Below are 24012 nucleotides of genomic sequence, written 5' to 3'. Positions count from 1 at the left end.
CACCCTGCCTGCCTTGCTCTTGGGTGCAAACCAACCAAGGCAAGATCGAGATCCATGGGTACAGCAGGGGGGAGGGAGCATTTATAATGATGGATTTCTCTTCCTCTCTCCCGTAATAGATAAAGAGACCTTTGTTTTGCTGATATGATCCCAGCACCTTTCATGGGCACTGCATTTGTTTAAATTAAAAGCAAGAAAAGCAGATGCTCTTCAAAAAAGACCAGAGCACTCTGTATCTGGTCAGTAGATTTCTGCAGGATCAATAAAAAGGTGCACAGCATATGGGAAGGCATTTTATTAACAGCAGAATTAAGCTGAATTTAATAAAAGTGCTTTATGCTACCTTTTGCATTTAAAATATTTCAGTGAGCCATCAAAATAAGTTTATTCACACGGCTTTAATAAAGGTCTAACCCTGCAGCGGAAACAATTAAAAAGTCACCATTTGCCAACGGTTACCGCAGTGCTGTGTAGCTTATTGTAGTATTCAGGCTGCTGCTAAATCCTCCTGCTGCTTCCTCCACAATAGTGATGTGTGGCCTGCGAAATGAGCACAGCGTTTCAAGAACTGAGGTGACACGAGTGCCTGGGCTGGGGGTGGAGGGAAAGAGCCGGGGGAGGTCTCTGCTGCCCTCCGATTCCAAACAACCCAGAGCTAACCCTGAGCCCTCAGCAGGGAGCCGACCTGCCCCAGCCGGCCGCTCCACAGCTCCCAGCCCAGAAGGAGGGCAGGGCCAGCGGGAAGGTGCCGTGCTCCTGCGCTGTGGCTCTCGCTCGGCTCTGGCCACCACGGAAATCAACACGGTAGCCCCCTCCCCTCTCAACCCACATCAGGACTAAAAGGTTGGCAGTTGCCAGCTTATCTCCCTCCCTGGGTTGCAGTTTCTCTTCACACCTCGTTGTCCCCCAAAACGATGACCTTCAGTGAGCAAGCTGTGGTTAACCCAGCAGCAGGGCGTTGGTGCCTCCTGTGCCTGCAGACCCTCTCAATGCCATCCAGTTCCAATATGTGCATCCCCTGGATGAGGGATCTGCTGGATCATCTCCTCCATCGCTTGCAAACACATTCTTGCTGACTTGAGGGTTAACATCCTATCCTTCCTCCTGAACTGCACCTTTTCTCGCCTGCCCTCCCTCAGCTGTGCAGCAGATAACATCTCCTTCCCCTCTGTGTGCTGTCATCTCTCTTTCACATCATATCCCTCTCTTCTTATGTACTCCTCAGAGAAAGGCCGCGTCTGGGAGTTGCTTTTAATTGAAGGGGAAAGAGCGAAGGTGGCCCTTAAAGATGTCCTCAGACCTCCTGTCACACCCAAACAGCCTCGTAACTGAAAGAGCAGCTTTGCACTGGAGCTTTTAAAACACAGAAACACAGCATCAAAACTTCACCTTTTACATCCATCTTGTGCATTACGTTTCAGCAGAAATGCAGTAAGCCCAAGCTGCACTGGGCGCAGCAATGGAAGGCAGGGAATTTATGAGCTCCCAGGATTACAACATTCTTGTGAGAAAGGTAAAAATGGCTTGTGGTGGGTCCCTTATGGGAGGAGGAAGGGAAAGCAAATGCCTTTAAGAGATCCTTCAGGGAATGCGCTGAGGAACTGGCTCTGTGCTCAGTGCTAGGGGCACAATGATCTCCTCATCCCATGGCCCTCAGCAGCACAGAGCCCTGAGCAGCCTAGAGCCCTGAGCAGCCTCTGCCCACAGCCTCCTGGTACAGAAAGAGCAAGGAGGAGAGGGGTGAAAAAGGTACACAGTCTGGGTACAAAATAAGGTGCATTAACAAAGGATTTCTGGTCTTCTGTATCATCTCAAGTTTTGCAAGCATCAGGCATCATAAGGGTATCACTCCCAGTGAGATATCTACAGATAGATTTCATATTAAACTGTATTAAATGAGACATTCTAGATTGAATGCTGTTGTACAAAATAAACATTCATAAACACAGGATAACTTTTTAAGCAAAAACAACATTAGATATACTTCCATTAAGACAGTTATACAGACTGATTTTTTAAATCATTCTCAAGCCATTCAAAAAAAAACCAACTTTATGCTCTATTATGACAATGCAGCATTCTATTATCATCGTTATCACCAAGAAGCAAAACAGACATACAAACACATTTGTATATTAATGACACATGAATAGCTTCACATGCTGCTTGCTGCTGTGCTCACATAGTGCCTGTTCAAGTATGTATCGATTGGACAGTTCTCATAATCACTGGGAGGCAGTGAACTAGGTAATTTGTAAGACCGTACTGTACTGAAGTGAAAAACAAAACATTTTGTTTTCCAAATTGATATTTGCTTTTTTTTTTTTAAACTTAATTTAGCTTCATAGAAGTAAGTTTTAACTTTTGCCCCCCAACCAGTTCTGAGGAACAAGAACATCCAGCTGAGACCTTGTATGACACATGTAAGCCCAGAGCAAATTTTTACATTCGAGTTATAAACCCCAGAAAATAGGGATTTATAATGAAAACACTGACAGGCATTTAACCATAGCCGTACTAGCGGGTATTGTTATACAGCAACTCAGTCTCACTTTTATTCTCTTTCAGGCCACGTGAAGAGCCACCTGTAATCATACATCTTTGGTGATAGGTGTTACGGAAAGCTAAGAGGAAGTTAAAACATGAATTAAAGAAGTTACACCTCTGAAACATACAAACATACAGTATGCAGCATTTTCAGATCTACTCAGTGTACACCAAGTCTAAAAGCAGCCAGTGTACTTGGAACACATGAGACCAATGTCTTTTCTAGGCCTTCACTGTTGAGGGCAGATGTGGCAAACGCTGCGTGCGCAGATAATTTCACTGACACGAGCAGTTCAAGAGCTCACAGGGACATACGCACAGGAATAACTCCTGTATGTAAGTGTTTGCAAGATCTGCCCCTCAAAGCGATCCTTTCTGTTACCAGATGATTACTGTTAAAAATCCACTCTGGAGACCCAGTTAACTTTCTGTTCACTAGCTATTCATTTCAATTTTACGGAAAGACAGTTTTACTGAAACTGAGATTAACAAACATTTAATAAAACAAGAGAGAAACTAGCTATAGATATTTGTTTAATAAAGACTCACACCATATGCCCAGCACCATCTTCATACAGATGTATTGTATCTCAATCTAAGCCTAGAAAAGCATGGTTTCCTACTAGTAGTTATTTTAGTAATTAAACACTTCACAACACTTCAGTATTATCTAGAACTTTATTAATTTCCCACATGTCCTGGAAAAAAATACCAACTCTACCCCTGTCATTTCTTTATCATTACTTTTGCTTAATTGTACAAACACATACTTTTCTTTGATCTACAGGGGAGGAAAAGGCAAATTATCTCATGCGACAAATGTGATGTAAGCAGCACAACATTCAAAGTGTTAAAGGAATTTTTTTTAAGAAATGAGAACCCATTCTAAGTAAAAGACACAGCAAAGCAAAGTAAGATATCTCTTTACTTTATATCTTGGTGGTCTGCTACAGAAAACATGTACATGGAATCTGCATAATCATTATTTCTATCAGTTACTTGCTGTATGCACTGGAGCAGCTGAAATAGCTTTTGCATTAAAAGTTTGGGTTTTTTTGTGTGCATGTTTTAAAAAAAAAATTGAAAAAAAGGAGGATTTAATTTCTGTGAACTAAATCCTGGCAGGTGCTGAGTGCATCCTACATTTCTTTGGAAATTTAGAGCATTCGACCTTAATAGGGCAGGCTCAAGAAACAGCATCTCTAAATCACACAAAAATACAATGGAGCTGTACTTTGCTGGAAATGAAATCTTGAACCAACATGATTCAGTCTGGGTATGAGCACAGATTTATGTAGTTTTCCCAATGGCCATGAGTTTACTAAAATACTTTTAAATATTCCTAAGGTCTCAGGGTGTACTTTATGTATGAGTGACCGCTAAACGGGAAGCTTTTCATATAGCTCAGGGTGTGTGCAACAGCATATGCTTGGTGCCATCTACTGGGGCTGCTGAGCTAGGGCCTGGCTGTGCAACGCGCTGAGGGCGAGCCGCGCGATGGATTTGCACACATTGAAACATTTAGTCCTAGCTTCAGAAAAGAAATATTTTTAAAAGGCTATTTGGAAGAGTGCACTCATTACAGGTGCTAATATACAAATGGAGAAAGAGAACGTATAAAGGCTTCTCTGGCACTAGGATTAATTCAGTTTACCAGTAATCCAGCATAATTTGCATGTGCTTGCAAAACAGTGTCTCTGGGAAAAGAAAGATCCTCCCTCTTCTAAGGTACTTCTGAGCATCATGTCATTCATTTAGCTTACATCTGATCTACCTGTGTGACTTTGTATTAAGTACAAAGTACACATTACATGGCATTATTTTGATCCATGAAGGACAGACAGAGCACTGAAATGAAATCATACTTTCACATTGAAGTCCTTGTCCTGCAAATGTTTAACTGTCTGGAATTCAGAACAGCGCTGAGAAGCCCAGCTCACAGCTAAGACAGTACTGGTATCAGCCAGAGCCTTTGGATTGGTAGCTGAGTTCAAGGCCGAAACCCATGCCAGCCCTTCATTCCCTTGTGCTGGGTGGACAGGGGTTGCAGAAGACCAAGTGTCTCCTTCATACGAAATCTGCCATTCAGTTGGAAGCAGAACAAGCTATGCACCATTTGAGACTCCCAGGATCCTTGGCCTGAAGTGATATCATTGCAGAGCTGCAGCTCACACAGAAAGGGCTAGTGGGAAAAGCACCAATACAGCGTAACGATAGAAAAAAGTCATGAGAACTTGGGGCGTTTTCTGTATATTCAAAAACAAAGTCACAGTGGATTGTGGCATTTAAACAGATGTTGCCTCCAGATCTCATTCCCATGCTTAATTTGATACATGCTATACCATTTACTTGTAACCCCCTCAGTTCACCACACACAAAAAAACAAACCAAAGGCAAAGCAAGTCTACATTAATTTATAAGCATCTAGGGAATTTAGATTACTCTTAAAATATGTGAGATATGTGATTGTATATTATTCCACTGCTAGCAGATGAATTTTGGTTTAAAATATATAAGTAGTCAGTGGGTGGAACTCAATCCATTGATGTTTGCACAGTTACAGAGCAAATGGACAGGAATAAATACTAGTGCTATCAATTTTTTATTCCAAAATATGACTACCAGATTATGGCAGAAAAAGAATTGGACAAAACTGCCAGTACAATGCTTCACCAAGAGGTATGCAGTAGAACAGCCTCCTGCAGATGCTGTTCCCAGCTTGCCAATGTGACATCCCCTTTGCAGAGCAGGGACAAAATAGCCAGCACAGCCACGGCCCCCGTGTTAGGGCAGGCACTGGCCATGTGAGCACACATCAAAAGGTGCATCAAGAGGGCTAAGGAAATTTGCCTATCCTGTATTTTTGGGATTTAAAATCTGGCTCAGCAGCAAATAGAACAGGAAACAAAGGTCGGGCTGACACAATGTGGGCTATTCTCTCTCTTCCTCAATATGTGTTTGTAGCTCCTATCTAGGTTAATGCGAGTTTTGTGCACATGTGGGAGAAAACAGAACACAAATGCTGCAAAAATTGAACTCAGATTTAGTTCAAATAAAGTGTAATCAGCTTTAGAGAATCCATCAGCTTGAAAACTGATGTCTTATCACTGAAAAAATCTTTAGAACATCACCTCCATATGCTTGTTAAGTAGAGCTCTAGAAAAAAGTGTTTATAACATTCTGTACCCTTATGAAACAGTTGTGAGTGTCGTACACACACCCATGCTGGTTCTTATTTGATGTTTCAAACACTGATCAGCCAGGATCATATCTTTTTTTTATCTAAGTGTCAAGAAAATTCCTAGTAAGTCAAAATTAACTCCACAGCTTTTATTTTCTCTCCCATAAGCATGTACACTGGCATTATTAGACAGACATTACAAATACTGTTGTTTCAGTGAAATACAAAGTACTTTTGGATTTGAGGTACAAATCATACAGGATGGGTCTTATGGCAGGCCTCGCAGAACTAGCAGCAGGCCTTGGACATTGTTTGAGAAGTGCAGTTGCACTGGACTATTAGGTTCTATGTTTCCATTTAGTTATTTATTTACTTGCAGAAGTGTCAAGCCACTAAATATGCTGTCAGAGGAAAAAAAAGAATTACATTTTAAATTCTGAACACTTTTTGTTATAATATAACAAACATAATTATCAACATAATTTTCAGTGTAACGTACTTAAATTATATAGAAACTTTAAAAAAGGAAACATTCAATGCAACCATAGTGCACTTCTAAAGATTTTGGAAAGGCTGTTAGCGGATTTAGCTGCAATTCAATGCTAAATTCCAGTATCTTTAAACAAAAATTACAGACAGCACTGAACACAACAGATCTTCAGTTTAATTCCACTGCTTTTCCAAGAATGAGGAGAATAATAAAAAATTCAATTCAGAATTTGTTGGACAAGGAAGCTGGACAGCACTGCCAAGCAGCCTAAAATCTAGGCTATGGAAACCCTCAGCCAAGCCAGTGTCTTTAAAAGAAAAGCAAACAAACTTCTGGTTCCAAGGCAAATTTAAACAAAGCAGAGCAACCCAAAGCACAGCGTTTCCTGCAGCAGAGACACTCATTGCTAACGGGCCTTCATTACGCATGACACGACAAGCAGCACCCATTCAACCTGAGGGAAGCCCACAGGCTCGCAGGGCCACTGGCTGGCTCTTTGTCACCAAATGCAGCAGGTTGAATGCAGACATCACTGTGATATCCTCACCAACAAAACCAGAGGCAAAGAACAGGGGCAAGAGCTGAGTAGGGAAGAAAAAAAAAAAGAAAAAAAAAGAAAAAAAAAGATGAGAACAAATTAAAACATCAAAAATGTTAAGATACATTCACAGAAAAAACAATGCTTACAGTTTTATTCTAGACCATCATATTCTAAATGCACCTTTCTTGGTAGGTTTCTTCTGCTCCCCCCCCTTAAGGTTTCAGTCCATATTACACAGCCTTCTGCAGAGCAGCTTTCTGTGCCACACATGAGGGAGGGGACATCTTTATTGGGGGCCTTTACAGCAGATGCTTAAGATCCCAAACACTGAGCAACGCAGGGCAGCAACCTGCGCGGTCACAACCTGAGGGGCAGTGCCAGTGGCCCAAGCTAGATAGCAGGACTCCTGCTTTCAAACATCCCATAACGTGGGACAGAGCCAATGGGCAGGATTTTCCTTTTTGTTTTGTTAAAAAAAACAAACTCCACATTTCTGAATGGTGAGTGCAAGAAACCCGTCACCACTAAAAATTGTTCTTTTGATGACTTGTCTGAGGAACGTGACATCTTACTGCTATAAACTTGCCAGATATCTCAAACCCACGACTTCTTGTTTTAAAGGCAGGAAATAATTTGCATTGTAAACCATCCGTGAGATATATTTAAACAATCTTCTGGCCAGTTTAAATATAGAAAACAGAGAGAGACGGCACTCGCAAGGTTTTCTTTGGGACAGATTTAACACTAATTGTTTCATTTCCTCGCAATGGGAGGGAGAACACGCAGCTGCCTGGCAGCACGGCCGCAGCAGGGGACGTGACACGGGGATGCAAGCCGGCCCCACAAGGCAGCAGCGTGGCCCTCGCTGATGCTGGAAGAGCAGGCCCAGGCCAGGCAGAGAGGCACAAGCATGGCTCCCTGTGAGGGCCTCCCCTCCGTTTGGGCCTCAGCGCCCGGCCCGTGCTGGGCATGGTTTCATGGCGGGCATTTCCTGAGGGAGGGGGAAGGTGATCACAGCCTCTTCCGACCCCCAAGCGAGCAAACGCGTAGTGCACGGTGATGTATGTTACCGCATCGCTCTGGAGTGTATCTGAGGGAAAACTGCTTGTATTAACATGCCTGAACTCTGACTTCTCCAAACTAAACTCGCTGCAAAACCAAAACACTTTTGTGTTACTAAATGGAGGCAAAGAGGAGGGGGAAGGTAAGTACTGCACAATGAACAGCCTGAGAGAGCCATTAAACATAAATAAACATGTCATTTTCACGAGTGACTGCAGGACCGGTTTAAAAAAAAAAAAATAAAAAGGAAAAAAATTCCTCCAGAGCAGACTACCGACTAATAAAAGATCAAAGGTCTGTCCGTAACGAACACTACAAATAAAAACGTGACTTTTTTTTCCCAGCGACCTTCACTGCCAGGAATAAAGTGCGCAGTGAAAGCGTAATTACCCGGCCGGGCTGCAGCCTTGCCGCGCTCCCGCAGCTGGCCATAAAACCTTCCCACCCTGCCCGGCAGCGCGGGCCTGCCGGCCGCGGCCATCTGGCTTGTGTCAGTGCCGGCGAGGCCGGCTGGAAGCGCGGCGCTGAAGTCACCGCGCGGGTCAGCCGGGGAACAAAGGCGCATTTTGCCCTTCAAAAGCTGGGGTGCCCCAGCAGCGGGGCCCTCAGCCCGCCGGCGGGGTGATTTATGGCTTGTGCCGATCCCGCTCCTACTGAGATAGGCCGGCCCCATCTAGTGGTCGGCGCCAAGAAAAGGCCTTGAGAAGGGAGGCATGGCTGGTGAACCACCGTTCGCCCATACCCAAACCAGGCCAACAGGGCTCCTTGTCTCTGCAGGGCCATGCCAAAGCCCAGGCCAAGGAGACGTGCTGGCCATTTGTCCATCCCGTGGCCTGGCATCACCATGAGGCCTCCGGGCTGTGGAAGCAAAGGTGGGTGGTGAGGAACAGCCCCAGAGCGCTGAAAGTCACACCCTGCCCTGTCTGTGTGCGGGCTGCATGCAGCAGACTGTGGGCATGTGCTGAGCAGAGTCCTGACCACAAGCACAGGAAGGACATCTGGTCCCTAAGGCTGACACATCGCATCACAGCCCTGCATTCACTGCTGGGCTACAGAACACCAGCTCCTTCAGCGGGGACTGTGTGTCAGCAGAGCTCACTATGCAGCTTCGTGACAGCTCAGCGCAGCCAAACCTGGCAGCACAGAAACCTTCTGTGCCTGTCGCTTCAAACCGTGAGCATTCTCCCCTCTGCTGGAGATCAAAATGCCAAAAGGTAACCAGACTTACTCCTCTCCCACCAGCTTCTCACAGGAAAGCCTTGCACATTATCTATGAAACATCTCCCATCCAGCTGGGCATGGGCATCTGACCTAGCCTACGGGCACAGGGGGAACACAAAGGCACCATCATGGCTCTGCGGTTCTTCTGTCTCACTGCATACTCCACCAAGCCTACCAAACCTGCTTCTTTGTGGTACTGCATTTACCTCTCCAGACCAAAACTGTTGTCCTCCACCCTTTTGTGAGAAGTAAACAGAATCATAACTCCCTCAAGTGTAAGCAGTTTAGAGGAAATTATATGAATTTGCCAAGGATTAGAAAATAGATCTTGACCTCTTGAAAATGTCAAATATTTCAGTGCTCACCAAAATGTTGTTATTTAGTCTCAACTATTAGCAAAGACTTGGAGGATATATAAGCCCTGAAAGCCCAATAAAATATAACTGAACATTCATGAAAGTATTTTATTGCAGTTAACATATTTTATTCTTTTATCACTGACGTTTTGATTGCTATTTTTACTTACTCTGTACATTATAGAAGTGCCCAGTAGTTTCAAGTAGGACTAGGACCTCCTGGTGTTATGTTCCGCATATACAGACAAAAAACCCCTGCTGCAAGACGTTTACGGTCCAAGATTAAAAACTGCTTGAAAAGAATTAGGAAAGAGAAGAACAAAGGCAAAACCATTACAGTTTTGATGCATTTGGTGTGAAGGTGCTTTACAGTCCTGCCTGTTGATTCTCCAGGTACCAAGATCAGTTTGATACAGAACAGCAGTGATGTAGTCTTCCCAGATAAGACCTTTCCTCTGCTCTTTCAGCAAATTTGGCTATATGCTTCAACAGGTTTAGGAACTGGGCTTGCATTTCAGCTCTATTAGACAGAAACCAACAGAGCTTGACAAACACAGGAATGAAGCACCACCCTGAAGTATTGTTGCTGGTGTTTAATCTCAGGTGTTACGCCCACCTGGATCTCTGCAGGGCCCAGCAAGGGCCCTACACCACTGCCAAAGACAACAGCCCCAGCCCTAGGGAAGCCAGCTGTGCTGGCACAGACTTGGCAGCATGTCCCTGGGGACTCTGGAGCTGAGTGGCCTCAGCCATCATGTGTTTGAGTCAAAGGAATGCTGCAGTATCGCACTCCCACCAAGCAGGCACATCTCTACACATCCCACCACATGTTTTTCTGGTGGGATGAATGCTCTGTGAAGAGCCCAGTGCAAAACATACAATCCTGGAAAGGGGATGCTGGTGGGGGATTCCCTTTGCTTTTGTGTTTTCTGGGGGGAAAAGTATTAAGATCCCTGCAGTTCTGTCCCAGCTCTGAATGGAGGTTGCCCCCAAAAGCCAGGACATCACTGGCTCTTCCACAGGTGTCCCCAGGTGTCTCTCCACAGTGTGACCAAGCCTCCTGGAGCCCCTTCCCTGCACTTTCTCCTTTAATGAAGCACAGAAGGAGGCAGCAGGGAGCGTATGTCTGCCTGGCTCTCTTGATATGGGCACAACGCTCAGTGATACCTTGTAAAACTTGTAAATATCAGTCATATCAGTCTAGTGGTAGCCATGTCATTAGGTGGGACTGCAACGCCAAGAAAGCCTTTGTTTTAGGATGCTGATGTCCTAATGTTGACAGATGGCGAAGTACTGTTAGTTTTCAAGAGCTTCTCTACCCTCAATTGCAAACTTCGGAAGAAATTGCAAATTAGGACCCAAAATTAAAAAAATAACCACACAACTATAACTGCTAAAAAACAATGTAGGGAGTTGTGTTTTGTCAGCCTCTGCCTGCAAATAGAGAAATCTCTCTTGGAGAGGGACAAGTTGAGAGATAAAATGTTGGTATGATCACATCTTGCTTTTACGAGCTGCAAGAGAAACATCAAGGGACTCAGGAACCGATAAAACTGTTGTTTTACTTTTTTCCATATTTAGCATTTCTCTTGAAAACTCAGGTTCACAATTCCTAAAATTACATAAGAACCCCAGCTCTCACAAGAAACATGTGAAGCTGTAGCCCTTCAGTAGTAAATTAAAAATTAGCAGTAAAGCAACTGGACACCAATTCTTAAGGGAACAATCTTTTTTTCTTGCACCAATAATGAGACCTCAATAGTGTGAGACTTTGACTTGTTTCCCAATTTCCACCCCCTCCCCCCAAAGCCCCAAGTCTTTGGCCCCACTCTGAGGACAGGAAACAATTACAGATCCCTACACACTCGCCAGAGAGCCAGGCTCCTATGTCAGGAATTTCAGAGTCACTGGACAAAGCAAAGAAGCAAAAACACTGCCATACTGGAGAAACCCAAACAACTACAAGTCAGAAGACAAAGCAAAGGCCTGTAAGATTTCTATAGTCAAGTGTTACAGTAACAATTTAATTTTAATAAGTATTTGTTTTGCTAAGTTTCTCCAGTCAAGCAGTAAGTTCAAACAGTTGCTTTGGACATACAGTTTTGACATACATCAAACTATAAGCAAATGTTTCATGGATAAAACGCAATGGAATATTTAATATATACATTTATTCCAGTCTTAACATTTGGGCCTTTTTTCTAATTTGGCTTTTGGTTACTAAAGCTGCTGCCAGGCAGACTCAGCAGACAGGAGTGTACAATCACCAGGCATTGCAAGAACAAGAAGCGCAGTCCAGAGAGAACCACATGAGCAAAATTCTCAGTCTATCATGGATTTCTGCATCTGAACAGTTGTGTAGCCCCTTGCCACTTACCTTTAACACAGTCACTGCAAAAGCTGAAGGCCCCTGGTCTCTCCTGCACTTTCCATTGCACTTGATAGTTTTTAGGGAGTTTACCACTTGCAATACATGTTTCAGTACATGCCAAGGCAGTGCTTAACAGTTTATAGGGTGATGTTTAATGGGGGCTGATCCAATCTCCAACACAGAGCTGCCAGCTGTGGCAAGAGACTAGTGCACAGGAAAACTTTTCAGCAGCAGGACGAGGACTGCCAGTCACTTACTGGAGAAAGGGGAAGAGGTACTCTTTCCCCTGCAGATCCCAGAAGGTCTCTGATCTTTCACCAAACCTCTCAGCTTTGAAGGGATGATGCCTTCCTCCATGCCAAAAGTACTATCCTTCCATACATATACTTCCAACCTGGGCTAAGATACCTCCTTGTCCTGACCAAAACTTTAAAGTCAGTTGAAAAAATATTTGAAAATTCATCCTTGAAGAGAGATTTTAGGATTTGCATTTTCATACACTTCTACAACAATTGATATTGCAAACTGAGTGTCCCCACAAGTTCCTACTTTGCTATTAATACATGTTGCAAAAGCTCACTGATTAGTGTAAAATATTTCAACCATTAGCAGCTAACAAGATGCAGCAAAACATCATAAAGATCATTACAAATATAACCTTCTCAGAGGCTTACTAAAGGGGCATAAAACAATTTAGAAGAAACTAATTGTGTTAGCTTTCCAGGTATGCAAAAGAACTGTACCATTTAATTTGTGTGCTTGTATATTTTATTTTTTCCTCCTCCTCATAAAATACAAGCTTCTCAATTAAAGCCACACAAGTCAGAAGTATTCAGCCTGAATTCCCACATCACTTTTAACACTCTCAATTAAAGCATGTTCTCCATAGCTGTTTGTGCTGGAATGTGCAAAGTAAATGTCAATCCAGTCTACTTTTAGGAAGTTTACATTGCTCCCTGATAAAAGAGGTCATTACTGCCATATCCCATAATATCTGAGTGAAAAACCAGGAAATGTCAAGCTTTAAACTTGAAGTTACTACTACAACTAGAAAGCAATGCAGTTCAAAACCTTTTTCCTTTCTTCGATTTTACATATTCTCTCACGCTGGATTTTGTTTTATACCCTGAAATACTGAGTGTGTTTACAACTGAAATTATACCTAAGTTATACACCCTTCTGCAACACGGAACCTACAATCTTAACACACGAGCGGTTTTCACATATCAGTTTGGACAACACGTACTTTGGGATACTGCATCTACAGATGCTACCTTCCAGCAGCCGTTACTAACACAAAAGGTCTTTAGCAGAGGAAGCAGAGAAGTTCACGATGGAGAGGAACACGCAGTGTCCCCTAAGGCAAAGCACAATAGCTGCCTCTGCACCACAGAGGGGTTCCCTGCTGGTCCCACAGCTCCCAGCACTGTGCCTGCGGACCCGCTCACTCACTCTCACATGAAATGGGAAAACATGGCCCAACGCTATTGATGCATCATTTACGTATGCCAGCAATACTGTCAATATTCAGTATTTTAACAGTGCCTCTTAAGAGATGAGACGCCCGCAACCAGTTTTAGATCCTCGTACAGACTAAAATGATCATCTTTTCAACCGGATAATCCAGGTTCTGAAACCCCTGCTCACAATCCAGTTTAATCTCACTGATTCCAACACCTGAAAAGGTCTGAAAACTTGCCAAGTAAGGACTTTGTGTGTCTGTGAGTTTTCATTCGTATTAGAACAGTCATCCAGAAAAGTGATTTGTAAGAGGAAAACGTTACATGTGCAGAGAATGAAGAGCTACATTTAATTTTCATCTAATTCCTGAATGGAACTAACATTCTCTCTTCTTTCACCTGCCAAAGAAGGGAAGTTCCCAGCCTCTTACAGGAATGCGCCTTGTTGGCTGAACTGGGACACATCCTAGCTCCCATTTCTGGCTTGTGAAAAACCAACCAGTCTGACAGTAATATGCTGGTGAGCAGGGTAACAGAAGCCCCAGAGGTGTGTCCAGGGACCAGAACAAGAAGGCAGGAGACAAGAAGGGATAATCGAAGCAAAGGCTTTTTTGAATGTTGCACACGTGCAGAAAAATAAGAGGGGGAAAGTGCATTGAATCGGAGGAAGAGAGGGAACCCTGAAACCTAGGAGGGCAGAGGACCTGTTCTGATAAAGGCAGAGCTGGGAGCCCTGCATGCGTTCCCACACCTTCCATGGCCACACTGCCTCCCAACAGCTACGGCTGGCAATACTTCCCGAAGGACAGCCAACGTAAGATGGCTGGGATTTTCTCCAATCTCCTCCTCTTCCTCCCAGATCCAATGCACTAAAATAGCATCGCTCTGCTCTGCTGCACTTTCGGTTTCCCTGCCTTGGTCGCCTGCCAGCACTCAGCACATTCCTTGTATGGCAGCGAGTTTATAACCATGGCAGTCATAAACTATTTGTAAATGGGTCTTTTCTGAGAATCATCATCTTTTCAACATCTTGAAAACTATCTAATCTTTTCCATTCCAGGCAGTCCTCTCCAGTGCACTGGTAAAGGATTAATTGCTTCTGGTGCTCACAGGATGAGATACAAGTGTTCTGGAAATAACCTTTTAATTTAACAGTTCCTACTGGCTAAGCCTGAAAGCTTTTTGCTTTGCTCACCAGTGAAATATTCCTTGTCAGTACTAAAAGAAAAAAAGGTTGTAACCCCCCCGAGTCGTGGACTACTGCCATGCATGGAGCTTTTCCCCAGAGGCAGCCCAGCACTGGGGGCATGGTGCCTACTTTTGCTGCCACCCAGCTCTGGGGAGGCACACTCTCCCCCCCAACCAGTACTTGCCGTGTCAAGCTTAACAGCAAAGAAGAACTAACAGGCTTTCTCACCTCTCTATTTTTAATTCAGGACAAATCCCATGCATCATTTACCATGAGGTGAAACAACTTTTTTTTCTTAGCAGCGAACAGAAGCCTTTCAATAGGATTTTCTGTTCTACTTTCCTGAAACAACTTCATATAACTCTTACAAGAAAAATAAAAAAAAGAAGATACATTCTCAAGATTAAACAGATACACTATTTGGAATTCATAACACCTTGAAACAGTGTTATGAAGTGCTCTTTAGCTCAGGACTCCCCTCCCTCAGGGGAGGGGAGGGGAGGGGAAACAAGAACTTAGAAACCGCTTTGTAAAACGGTGTCCTGCTCTCTGTGTTAGGTGGTGTGACTGCACATCACACCGATTCAGGTCGGCTGTTTCTTTTTTTGCCATCCCAGCTCCGGGAACAGCACTTCGAGTGAAAGCCACCAGAGCTTCCAGTCCCTCCCGGCAGTCTCCCTTACATGGAAATTTTCTACAGAGCCGTGTCTGAAAGCGATACCGCTGCTCACCACCGAGAGGAGCCGTCTCCCTTCCTAAGTTTGCACAGCGCCAGGAATTCATCTTTCAAGTAACAGCCTCGGTGTACAGAAGTCTATGCAGATGTCAACAGAATAGAAGCAGCCTTTAAAAATGCACCTTTGATCACAGACATTGTGTCATGGTAATTAGAACAGCCTTATGAATACACAAGAAGACCCCGGCCTTTTATCCAAAAAATAGGTTATAAAAATTAGCATGAAGGAATTTGAACACTGCACGAACGGAAAAGAATTGCTCACAAACTGTAATAGTAACGTTAACCATCCTAAAAACAAAGAACCTTTAAGCAGTTAAAAAATAAAATTAAAAACACATCCAATGCGTACCACAAATACATTCTTCTAAGTAAAATAGGAATTCTTCGGTCTCCCCTCGTCACAGAGGTCCTTCTAGTTGTAAGGAGCACTAAAGCTCTGAGAAGACACTACAACAAATAGGGCAGAAGGAGTATTTATTTTACACCGTTAATGTTCTTTAAACATGCGGCAGTTTAAGAATGCATAAACATAGCATTAAAAAAAGTTAAATATATTTACATGAATGTGCTGCACAAAGCTCTGTACCTCTAGGCATCCTGAAACCTCTCTTCAGTTCACGAGCAAAAGAAATACTAATTCTAGCTGAATGTATTGTTCAAAAACTCGTTTTGATTACTTCTCTCCTCTTTCATTTTCTCTCAGATGTTCAGAATGTGAGGGCGCCTCTTCCAAAATTTATCAAGCCTCACAGTTTTGCAGTGCAACCCTGACTGAATTCCAAAGACGAACAGCCCCTGCAGCCGCCAGCAAAAGGCGCTCACCTGGAGATCACAGATGGCTCCGGCCGCCCCGCAGCACAGCGTTACATGCAGGACCCGGGCATGACCCCTGCCCGCAGCGGGGCTGGCAGCAACAGCAGCCCAGCGCCACTCACCTCTGGGCAGCCGGCCCGCTCAGTGACAGCCAGCCTGCTCCCCGTCTCCTGCTCCTTTCCAGGGCACAGGTGCGTCTGCCTGGATTGTTCACTTCTCCCCTCAAGCTTCTTGAAGCTCAAGGCTTCCAAGTCCCCATGTGGATCAATAATACAAGGGAAACTTGGGCGTTTTCCTTACATAAGCCATTCTGAAAAGTGACATCTGTCCCAGATCTTTCAGCAGAGACGGGGCCCCAGCGCAGGCACGCAGCTCCCTCCCTGCCGCCCCGGACTTAATTAAGCCTTGCCCCAAAATGCTGCTTGCTGCTGTCCTACTTGGAGTCCTGCTCCACAAAAAGGGAGCACTGCCATTAAAACCCTATGCATCATTTCCTCTCCCCTTGACCCTGCCGTCTCACACAACACAAGAAACCCCAGAGTGAAGCAGCCATGCCTGAGTGCTTCCCTGCCCCCGCAGAAGCTCCCCGCGGCACGGCCCCACTCTAGGCACACAGGACTTCAGTACCCGGGAGCAAAATGAGTGGCAACAGATGTACCAACTTTGTGTCCACTTGGAGGTTTTAAAAAGATACAGCTGTTGGTCACAAGTCAGATACTGTTCCAAAAGTAATACCTCCTATTCATTTCCATAGAAATGACAACAGATACAAAGAACACAACAGCACTATTTGATAGAGCAAATTCTCAGCTACAAAACAGTATATTTCAACATAGTCGCCACCACTAGCTGTGCATTTTCACCAGCAACAAACTAGAGCTGTGCTCATCAAAATCTGCACCAGCAGAGGTGCCCCACTGTTGCTATTGCCACTGCTGAAACACACCACCACCACCTCACTCTGCTCACATTCACTGATTGGGCTCCATAAACATTCAGCAAGTGTCGATGAATGTCAATCTGAGCGATGTTTTCCGCATGGAGGAATTCAGTGCCACACCTTTGCTCCATCCGCACTTCCATGTCTGACACCATTGTGTCAGCCTGCCCCTCTGCTGCCATCCGTCACACGGCAACAACACGGAATGGATATTGGTGGGAAGGTTCAGCCTCTACTGCTGTACCACCAACATCCGCCTCTGACAGCGTGGGCCAACACAATAAAACAGGGGGAGCAGCCCTTGTATTTATTCAGTGTGTTATTTTTACAGCACTTGCATATACGTGCAGAAAGTTTCGTAACCTCTGCAGGGTCTCATTTCTGCCTGCAGAATGCCAGAAGTTGAGAAGAGCAAGTTTAGATATTTTAAGCTTAAACTGTGAAGGCAGTAACGGGTCCCAGCTGCACGCCTGCTGCCCGGAGGGAACGGGGGATGCTCTGTCCCCACGCCATGCAGCACACACGGGGTCCAAGCGCAGCCCTCACAAAGCTTTGTCAGTTTACATAACACCGCACAAACGCTGACATTCTGTTTCTGGCCCCAGAACAAAACTATCTGATGAAATGGGGGATATACTAGAATCACAACTGTTTACTGCGTAGTACCAATTGCTACCAAAACTATATGTATTAGTCTTCTGCTAGAATCTGCATGGTCCGATCTTGCTTGAGAGCCACGGAGCTTCCTGTGAGCATCTTGCACTGTGTTTGATCAGAGGTAAATGCTGCAGGAACAAGTCCCAGCCCCAGGCAGTAATGACACAAGTAGAGAGAAAGAAAGAGGAGCAGACGAAGGTGGGTAATTCTGACCCCATTGACCGCTGGTAACTCAAAGACCCAGTGCTCAGGACAGCGGTAGCACTTCATTTCAGGATGTTTCTGCTATGACCGCTGTAAACTTTCCTAGTACTGCCATGCACATTCACAGGTCTGAGGTTGGCTCTGCTGAGGCAGCTCAAGGGCATCTCAGCCCACGGCACAAACAAGCCCTTATTTGGGCCGAACAAGACAGGACAGGCAGAAGTTTGAAACACAAAAACTGCAAGCAGCGCTCCCTACCCCAAACCCCCCATAGCTAACCCATTGCAGTGTCACAGAGCTGGTTAAGCAGCTCAATGGCACAATGGACTTCACCTGTAGCGATTTCATGTCTTGATGAAAGGTAAAAGACAGACTGGTTAAACCTTCCCTTTCTGCAGTCAGGATTTCAAAGGACATTAACAGTGCTGGAAATGGCTCTCTCTCAAAAGCTGAGTAATAACTTCCCATTTCTCCTCAAAGATCACCGAAAACACTCTATAGAACTACCATTCATGATCTACTGCTCCGGAGGGGTCCATTACAAAAATCTCATTAAAACCTTGGGGTGATCATCATGTTCCTCCCAGCATTACTTCTCCATCAACAGAAGGTATATTCCTGATTGTCCATTATCCCCCATACTTGTGTCTCTTCTCTTTCCTTGCCACAGCTTTGGAGACTGCGTATGCCAAGTCAGGCACGCTGATGTTGAATCACTATATTCCTGGACTAGGAAGCTACCGTGTGTCTGCAGCCCTTCTCTGAGGTTGCACTTCCTCCTCTGACAGGTTACAAAACTTAAACTAAAATGTTTGGGAAACAACTTGGGATGATCATTCAGAACAGAGCAAGCATCTCTGAGGATTTCTGAAAGGCTTTTGTCCTTCCCAAAGCTCAGGGGTAAGCTGACAATATCCATTTTTAAGAAGGGAGAAAGAGCGACTGGTGAACTGCATGTCTATAAGCATATCTCCAACATCCAAAAAGCTTTTGAAACAAAACAAAACAAAACAAAACAAAAACCATAAACAGGCAATTGAAAAGTAATAAAGCAATAAGCAGCCAAGATGGATTTGTAAGATCTAACCTTGTCAAACTAGCATATACTTTCTTTCTTTTCTACAGGCAGGAGGAAAGCAGCACATCCAACAGATCTCAAATATAATATACTTTTTGATAGAGCTCCTAGTAGTATTTTTGTAAGCAAACTGGAAAAGCATCTTCCTTCTGCATCATGGCACCACAGCTTGGGAACACAGTGGGCTGCCAGGCTGGGAGAACACCCTAACTTACTGCCAAGGGCCCAGCTCTGATCAGCACTTCTGCTGCTGGGACCCGCAAGCACTCCTACATGAACTGCAGACACCAACCTGGAAGGAGCACACAGCACCCCAAAGAGCTCAGCAGAACTCAACATGATCCTCAGAAAGAGGAAAACGGTCAAAAATCAGTAAATGGAACTCAGTACAGCCAAGTACAAAGATACATATTTGGTCTTTAAAAAACCAAACACCACAAAAGCACTCAGATGCACAAAACCAAAATGGAATCTACAAGACAAGCAGCGGTACCCCAGAAAAGGACATCAAAAAAGGTTATCAAAAAGAGAAGCATAATACCTAATAGCAGGAGCTGGGGAAGGAAACAGCTCTGCTCAGCAGCAATGAGGTATCAGTTGGAATCTTGTGCTGGTTTGGGGCATAAGACAGAAGAAACTGGGGAGAGTTCAGAAGAGGAAAAAGCAGTGGTTCAGAAAATCCAACCTCTGCAAAGACCTGGGAAGAACTTTATTTACAAGAGCGACTGTGGAGGTGCAACAACGCTCTGAAAACCCATGTTTCTTCTTAAACAGTAGTACACCAAGAAGCTATTACACTGTGTGTACTGCTGCCATAGTTATTGTCATACTTTTGATAAAAATGTATTATTCTAATTCATATGCAGCAAAGCAACAAAAAACACCCTCCCTTAAACAACTCTGCATTTCACATTTTAAAGGACTTTAAGGGCAGTCTAAGGATCTTGCACAGTATCTGCAGTAACCCTACCCAGCACGGTTCCACCACCGCTCCAACAGCTTGGTGCAGCTCAGCACCTCTCTGAAGTTCAGAAGCATGCAGCAAAGCTGCCTTGAGCTTTTGCATGCAGAGTGCCAAGCTCTGTGCAAGACTGGAAACCAGCGGCGTCCGGTGCTTCCTTTGCAGCCAGCCACTAATTGCCTGCAGGAGCCAGGGCAAAGCACGTCCCTTACATCTCTCTTATGGAAATAGGTTTTAATAAGATACGCTATCAGCATGGAGTATCTTTCCACTGATTCTAATCCTGTAAAAAATAGGAGGAACTAAGGATACAGCCCAAAAGCACAGTTCCCACAGCACGCAGTCAAAGACTAAGGCTCTGTGCCCAACAGTGCTGACTTTCTTTTCCTGCAGCCTTTAGAAAGCAGAGAAGATAAAACTACAAAAACCCCCAAATCCCTTTATCTGGGAAGTTTCTGCTATGCATTTCAGACCCTAATGTCACAGGGCTGCCTGGCTCTCCTTGACCCTTCTGCCCTTCCTGAGCCCACCGCAGCATGCCCACCCTTGCCCCCAGCTCTTCCACCCCACAGCCCCACAGCCACAGGAGCCGAGCCTCACCAGCTGCTCTGCCCGCCCTGCTCTCAGGATCACCACTGGCTCACTGGACTTGAGCAGGTGCAGCAACTTCATGTCAGATCGATGCTTGCTCTATATTGGCTCCGCGCTCTGGAAGCAGACACGGGAGCCCTAAGGCCAGGCTCACGTGGACTGAGAACAACATCCATGTGAACTCGACCCCAGGCAACCAGCTGCACAGAGCCCTTCAGCAGAGCAGCAGGGCCAATCACCCGCACCTTCCCTGCCTGCATTTGGAGGCACAGCACAGTCGGGAACAAGGTGCTGGGGAACAGAGCTCAACAAGAACAGCACAATGCTTATCCAGGCAGGGCATGTTCTGGACTGCTTTCTTTTGGCATCGACAGGCATGGATCGCTTCCTCAGGAAGCTGCTGAGATGCCCTGGGTTGATTTCTTTTTCCCACTCACATTGTGCAGCCCAAGTGAAACTGATGCCATTTGGCAGTCCCTTCCCCAGTGCTATTGTTGTTTCCTGGCAGCGGGGCCTTGTTTTCCATCAGGTGGAAGGCAAAGGCGTTGTCCCTGTTTGGAGGAACACGGAGTTACAAAGCTCCCTGGGGACATAATTCCAAGCGCCACACACGGCGTCACTCTTCAGAGTTCTTGGACATGACAGCACTTCCCTACAACACAATACATGAGCACGCCATGTACGCTTTGCTACACTGCTGTGTTTCAAAGACATCATTAATCCCCATGTTCAGATGCTGCTGAACAGAAAGCGCAAGCCAGGGAGCTCGGCAGAAGTCCCATCTTCAGACTTTGTCTATGCAACATTCAAAAGATGAATTATGTTTCAATACAAAACTTGCTGGAAACATCATTCTCAGCACTGTCTATAAATAAAGAAGTACTTGTGCCATTAATCATCTTACAGAACATGCTACGCTACAATGTATGTCTGTGGAAACAGAAGTGTGTTAGCATCCTGTATGTTGAAGCACTACCCTTGCCAGGTTTGGGCTAGCATTGTTTGAGCTAATCGGGTCCTAAAGCCCTTGCTGAGAAAAGCCTCTTTATGCCCAGAAACAGTGCTGGATTGTGTGGCTGTCAGATAATGCCACTGGAACGGAGCTGTTACATGAGAACCAGAAGGCTGGAGCAAAGGAAATAAATTATAATTTCCAATTGCCTCATCGTGAATGGAGTTCCCAAAGAATTCTCGCAGCCTATTTTCAGACAAAACCTAAGGATCACATCCTCGCAAGTGAAGGACGCAGAAGTCCCCTCTAAAACCCAGAATGCCACTCTTCACCCTCTGGCAGAAGCTGATGCTGTAACATAGGCTCCCTTCCCTTTCTTAAGTGGAAGATCGAAAGTTATTTTAGAACACTGCTAGTTTGTTACATACCCACAGATTTCCACAGAGGAAAACTTGAACGTTCAGGTTTGTGCTTCTGTTTAAACTCCTACATCCAGTAATTTGCTGAGAACTTAACATCCTCGCAAGGCGAGCAAAGCATCTGGAAGACCATAATGTGGTCCTACAGAAGTGGTAAGAGCGAGGGAAGGGAGAGTTCACCTGCAGCCCCTTCTTGCTCTACGAGACACTACAGAATGAACACCCCACAGGCTGGCAGGTTTTTCTGGTTTTGTATTTACGTTTCAAAGCTCTCTAGTTCATGTAAAGAAAGTTGCCTCTAAATAAATCCATGTATGGACACACATGCTCCAGATCAAGAGACACCCAATTTCCCTCCAGCCTTGGAGCCTGTTCCAAAACAAGCATATCACCCCCCAGGGTGACTCAGGGAAAGCTAAAATCCTTGCCCTGCTTTATTCAGAATTAATTAATTCTAATAAACACCATCATGCATACACCAGAAACGTGAGGCTCAGTTTTCCTGGGGTCTGTTGGCTGAAGAAACCTATAAGCAGTTCAGGGCTGGACAGAGCTACAGTGAGGCTACAGCTTATCCCGCTTCGCCATCAGCTGCACTCTCCACAGTGTGCGGAAATCAGTACCGTGGGTGCTGCCAAAACTGGAGCTTTCAGTGAAAAAAAGATGATGATAACAACGGAGAAAAGAAAGAAAGAAAGAAAGAAAGAAAAAAGACCCTATTCTCTACCTATGACTGAAGATGCACATTGCTTAGATGTTGATCTGTAATGAGGACGCTTGAGTGACGCAACCCTGCGGAGCTGACAGTTGGATGGCTGTCCCGCACTTGTAGCGATGCCAGTGGACGCAGACAGCAGACGTCTTAACCTCCGGCTGAGAAGATTAAATCCTTAACAGCAAGATCTCTTCGCCCCCTTCTCCCTCCTGCTCCCCTCTCCCCTACAATACAGCCAACAACGTAACAAAGGAACCCTTAACAATACATCTAAAAGGGAAATTTTGTTTTCTAGTATTACTCATGCACTAAACAGGCTAGACTTTCAGTGACACAAACAGGCATCATCTTACCAAGTTGCCTGAATGCAAGCAGGCAAACAAAATCCTCCCGTGCCTTCATAAATATCAGGGCAAAACACCAAGTGCTTTCCTCATGTGCAAGTTTCCCCTAGCACAGAGCCATGAAAAATCCGTAGGGTACACGCAGGCGGAAAATGTGCATCAGGCCAACCCCAGTGAGAGGGCAGAGCAGCCCTGCTTGGAAAAATCAACAAGGTCGTTCCATCAAAAGATTTTATTTTTGTCGAGCATCCACTGCTTTATATGGCTTTGTCACCAAATATAGTGACGTTACCCCATACACAAAGGCGCTATTTTTAAGGGCTGTGCTTTTGGAGGAAAAAATAGAACTCTTTTTTTTCTCCTAGAAGGTCTTCTTAAACGTGTACAACAGAGATCCAAGAAACGTCAGACAGGAAAATGACCGACCAACCGCAGCCTGGAGCTGAGCTACATATGGCCCAACTCCACCAAGCCCAGTGGTTTGGGGAATTCACTGCACAGCTCCATCCCAACCGAATCTTCTTTCATCTGAGAATTACGGAATGAGTCAGTCCCTCTGGTTAAGCTCTTCACCTTACTTAATTCCCGACACAAACTCTATAAACGACAATTAAGAAACGCTGTTCTAAACGAGGCCGTGCCTACAGCGACGCGGCGGTTCTTTGGGAAGCTGTGAGCGGACGTCAGCTTCGGATGACGGGCGCACGGAAACTGCTTCCAGAGACAGGCGCTAAGGGCACCGCTACCGACCAAATTTGGCGGACGGGGAACCGTGACAAACCGCAAAGGCATGCAGCGGCGCAGCGAAGAGCTGGGAATCCTCCGCCAAGCGCGCTGCGAGCCCTCGTGTCGGTGCGGCGGGGGAAGAGCACCCCCCGGACCAATTCCCTCCGGGTCCCAAACGCGGCACTGCGCCCCAGTAGGAGCGGGTCCGGCTCCTCCATTTCGGGAGCGCGGCCACACCGCTCATCGGGGACGGGAAGAACCCCACTACCCCCGATTCCCGCATGTACCGCGTCGGTCAGCAGCGTAACACAGCGCGCACACGGGGGACAGCCGGCAAGTTCCGAAAGCGCACACGAAGCCGGAGCCCGGGCCCGGCGCCGCTGAAGCTCCCCGTAGGCAGCGGTCGGGCGCAGCGCAGCGAGCAGGCCGTGCCCTCGCCCCGCGGTCGCCCCGCC

At 45.4% G+C, this 24012-nt stretch overlaps 1 protein-coding gene across 6 annotated transcripts in view; it reads right to left on the bottom strand.

Annotated features, from left to right (window-relative positions):
* The window catches only part of MSRB3 (methionine sulfoxide reductase B3), an 83992-nt gene that overhangs the window by 59435 nt on the left and 545 nt on the right, over window positions 1-24012 (bottom strand). The window contains exons 2-3 of one of the 6 annotated variants that reach the window (XM_021385090.1): window positions 9569-9687; window positions 6673-6799 (exon numbers count right to left, since the gene is read on the bottom strand). The exons of 1 other annotated variant lie outside the window; for it this stretch is intronic. In XM_021385090.1, coding sequence (XP_021240765.1) covers window positions 6673-6799; window positions 9569-9577 — 136 coding nt within the window. In that variant the 5' untranslated portion in view covers window positions 9578-9687. Of the gene's footprint in view, window positions 1-6672; window positions 6800-9568; window positions 9688-20410; window positions 20995-22840; window positions 23984-24012 lie in introns of those variants that run through there. 4 more of the 6 variants (XM_021385094.1, XM_021385092.1, XM_021385091.1 and 1 more) reach the window with 4 other exon arrangements.

This window comes from Numida meleagris, chromosome 1 (assembly GCF_002078875.1).
Source record: "Numida meleagris isolate 19003 breed g44 Domestic line chromosome 1, NumMel1.0, whole genome shotgun sequence".
Classification (NCBI taxonomy): Eukaryota; Metazoa; Chordata; class Aves; order Galliformes; family Numididae; genus Numida; species Numida meleagris.
The sequence above is the reverse complement of the archived record's forward strand: the minus strand, read 5'-3'. Positions and strand labels throughout refer to the sequence as shown.